The following is a 3,602-nucleotide window of genomic DNA, read 5'->3' as shown; positions in this document are numbered from 1 at the left end:
GTTTATATTTTAAGAAATACAATAAAAATATAATTACAATGTAAAATAATTATTTTATTAATAATTCTATTTTATTATTTTTATAATGATTAAAAATATTGTTAATTAGAAATAAGGGGTAAAAAGTGTAATGTTATTGATGAGTATTTAAGATTGAACTTTAAAAGAATTAATTTATTAAATGATTAATTTAATATTTCTATTAATTACACTCGCATTTGGAAAGAAATGTAATGAGTACAATGAATATATCCCAGTTGTAGATAGTGTTGATAATGTATTTGAAATGATGAATTAATAAATTCAGAAGATAATAAAAATCAGTGATTAATGATTTGAAAATGAATTTAGAATCATATGTATACAAAGATATATTGAAGAATCAACCAATTAGTTCATATTATTATGAAAAAGTACAAATAAAATAAATATGGATAGTGGAAGTGTATATGAATTTTATTCACAATTTCAATATTTATTTATTTCACAAAAATATCCTTTATTATCTCTTTCATTAAAACAAATTCATGGTTCATATAGAAATTATATTGTTTATTTTTATTATTTCATTCGTTTTAATATTATGTTAGATAAATAAAAACATATGTATCTTATTCTTAAATATTATTATAAAAATGTAAAGATGTTCCAACACAAATAGAAAATAATAAAGATATTTATGTTAAATCAATAAATGGAAATGATCAATTTGAAATTATTAGAGAATTTGGAAAGAAGTATAGTTCATTTAAATCTCTTCATGTTCAATTTCCATTTTCTAATTCTTCTATTCTTGTTAATTCATTTAAGAAACAAAATTTACTTTTATTACTTTTATCAAATCATTATTTAAATACACTTTTAACAATTATATTAGAAAATGATGAAAGTGTTGATGTTCATTATAATTTATTAAAATTATCAATTTATCATTGTATAAATCAAAAAGATAAAATCATTCTATCATCAAAAGAAAATTATACAAATATAAATAATAAGAGAAATGAATATGGTGATAAATATGATAATATTTAATGTAAAATATCTAATAATAATATTAATACTCTTGTTATTAAATGATATGATATTAATAATGAATTATACTTACTTCAAATTTGTATAGAATTATTTGATTCAAATGAATATCAAATTCAAGTTATTCTTCAAGAAAATAAAGATAGAAGTGAAGAATTATGAATATGGATTCATTATTAACACCAAACTATGATGAAAATTTACTTTCATCAACAAATCTGATAATACACTTTCAATATTAAAAAATGATATATGGAATATTTTGTTGACCCAAAAACATGTGAGAAAAGATGAAATTATGGTGATGAAAGAATATAAATAGAAGAATGTATTTGTAGAATCACTGAAGATGATAATACATGGTTATTATATAGATATTGTATTAGAAGACAGAGAAGATGGTATACAAAACTAAATATTATTAAATATGGTGATATTAAACATAAAATTACACAAATATCAGAATATGTTTCATAACCACAAATTCAACCATTAAAACATCAAAGAAAATCAACAGAAATAATAATTTATACATATTCATTTTGTTATTCTACTTGTTCATTTATAACAAAAGGAATAAAAGAATGGGGAGGAGCTATTGTTGTATGATATGATGGTGATTCATATGGTAAAGATGAAGAAATTGAAGTAGGACAATCACCATCAGCTAGAATGATAAGTATAATTACAGAAAAACAATATGATTACAAACTATTAGAATTTTCACTTATTTATAATATTTTAGAAACATTTAAACATAATTATAAATATAATGAAAATAAACATAGAGAATTTATAAAAGATGTAATAGATGAAAGAGTGAATATATATCAATATGTTATAAGAGATGAAATAATAGAAGAAAATGAAGAAGAAACAAAAAAGATAATAAAGAACTATCAAATAAAATGGAATCAAAATAATAAAAGAATAGTTAAAATAGATAATAAATATGATAAAGAAATTAATATAAAACATGTACATTGATGATATGAATATGGAGATAAATGAGAATTGAGTACAAAATGTGTACTATCATATTTTGAATCAAGATATAAATTTGATTATAATAAAAATAAATGTGATAAATGAATTTGTGCATATCCAAGTAGTTGAAATAGAATAATGATAATAAATCTAGTTATGATTATTATTGGATTAATGATGATAATTGTTTAATTGAAGAAAGAATAAATTATTATTTAATGTTTAATTTAATAAAATAAATAATAAACAGATTTATATCAAATAAAATAAAAGAATAGAAATAAAATAATAAAATTATAACATAATAATAATAATCAATATTAAATATAAATAAGAATAATACAATAAATAAGAAGAAAATAAAGAATGAAAATAAATAAAATAATGATAAGAATATAATAAATAAGAATAAATTAAATAATGAATCAGATAATAAATTATAATAAGATATAAAATTAAAGATTATAATTCATAAATAAACATATTATATATTATATTAAAGAAATGAATAGAAAATAAATAATAGAGAGAATAAAATAAATGAATAGATAATAAATATGATGAGTGTATCATCAAAATTAGAAAATATCATAATTAATTTAATTTAGAATTGTTTCATTAACATAATATATAAATTTGATAGGAAAAGGATAGGTAAATCTAATAATAAGAATATAATAGAAAGAAATATAAATAAAGAGAAAATAAAAAGGGGGTAAAATTGAATTTATTTTTATAAATAATGTTTAATCATAAAATTAAATAATTTCAAATAAAATAAATAGAAAAATAAAATAATTGTATTATGTTAGTTTTCAAGATAAAAAGGGGGTAATAAAATAAAAATAAATGAGAAAATATAATTGAATTGAATAAAAAAATAACAAACAAAATAAATTATAATAAGAAATTATATAAAGAAAAAGAATAATTACATTAATAACAATGATAAATAATACAGAAATGAACAAAAATATAAATACAAAATAAAAGAACAAATTTTCATAAAAACGATAAAAATATGAATATAAAATAAAAATAAATACAAATAACATTACATTAACAATAATATTAATAATTTTATGTAATGATTATAAAAAAATGTAAAATAAATAAATAAATAAACATCATTAGAAGAATAAAGAAAATATAATAATTCTTCATTCGTTAGTATTTAATGAAATGATAATAACTATATAATAACAATGACAAAAGAGTATACAAGAGAAGATAGAGAACGATGTGGATTGAACATTCCAGAAGAATTTAATGCAATTGACTATGAATGTTTTATGGGATGTTGTGATATTGATAAAATTAATATTCCTACAAATATTACATCATTAGGAAATAAATGTTTTTATAGGTGCAAATCATTAACGTCTATTAATATACCAACTTCTGTTATTAAAATAGGAAAATATTGTTTTAGTGGATGCGAATTGTTAAAGTCAATTACTGTTCCATGTTCAGTTAATGACATAGGAAATGAATGTTTTGGTGAATGTCCATCATTAACATCAATTGATATTGAAAATGTTCAATTTATTAGTGAGGATAGAATGTTGTAGAAAAGAAAA

At 18.2% G+C, this 3,602-nt stretch overlaps 2 protein-coding genes across 2 annotated transcripts, besides 17 other annotated features; both read left to right on the top strand.

Moving 5' to 3' along the window:
- The first annotated feature begins 1 nt into the window (after position 1).
- Positions 2–108: a sequence feature (AT_rich).
- Positions 109–159: 51 nt separating this feature from the next.
- Positions 160–209: a sequence feature (AT_rich).
- Positions 210–430: 221 nt separating this feature from the next.
- On the top strand, positions 431–1,035 carry EDI_139770 (uncharacterized protein; the record flags this gene model as incomplete). The annotated part of the gene is made up of 2 exons (XM_001740036.1): positions 431–572; positions 644–1,035. 2 exons carry the CDS (start codon positions 431–433, stop codon positions 1,033–1,035), a joined length of 534 nt encoding a protein of 177 aa, XP_001740088.1.
- Positions 541–637: a sequence feature (AT_rich).
- Positions 902–930: a sequence feature (AT_rich).
- Positions 1,016–1,063: a sequence feature (AT_rich).
- Positions 1,064–1,762: 699 nt separating this feature from the next.
- Positions 1,763–1,818: a sequence feature (AT_rich).
- A 62-nt stretch (positions 1,819–1,880) lies between these two features.
- Positions 1,881–2,012: a microsatellite.
- Positions 2,013–2,087: 75 nt separating this feature from the next.
- Positions 2,088–2,116: a sequence feature (AT_rich).
- Positions 2,117–2,224: 108 nt separating this feature from the next.
- Positions 2,225–2,269: a sequence feature (AT_rich).
- A 12-nt stretch (positions 2,270–2,281) lies between these two features.
- Positions 2,282–2,435: a microsatellite.
- A 16-nt stretch (positions 2,436–2,451) lies between these two features.
- Positions 2,452–2,519: a sequence feature (AT_rich).
- Positions 2,520–2,580: a microsatellite.
- A 16-nt stretch (positions 2,581–2,596) lies between these two features.
- Positions 2,597–2,660: a sequence feature (AT_rich).
- A 6-nt stretch (positions 2,661–2,666) lies between these two features.
- Positions 2,667–2,817: a microsatellite.
- Positions 2,775–2,953: a microsatellite.
- Positions 2,899–3,071: a microsatellite.
- Positions 3,036–3,169: a microsatellite.
- Positions 3,170–3,227: 58 nt separating this feature from the next.
- Positions 3,228–3,593, top strand: EDI_139750 (uncharacterized protein; the record flags this gene model as incomplete). Its single annotated transcript, XM_001740035.1, has 1 exon — positions 3,228–3,593. The coding sequence occupies one exon, from the start codon at positions 3,228–3,230 to the stop codon at positions 3,591–3,593; it is 366 nt and encodes a 121-aa protein (XP_001740087.1).
- Between the last annotated feature and the right edge of the window lie 9 nt (positions 3,594–3,602).

This window comes from Entamoeba dispar, genomic scaffold (assembly GCF_000209125.1).
Source record: "Entamoeba dispar SAW760 scf_1105229462691 genomic scaffold, whole genome shotgun sequence".
In the NCBI taxonomy this organism is placed as follows: domain Eukaryota; phylum Evosea; order Mastigamoebida; family Endamoebidae; genus Entamoeba; species Entamoeba dispar.
The sequence above is the reverse complement of the archived record's forward strand: the minus strand, read 5'-3'. Positions and strand labels throughout refer to the sequence as shown.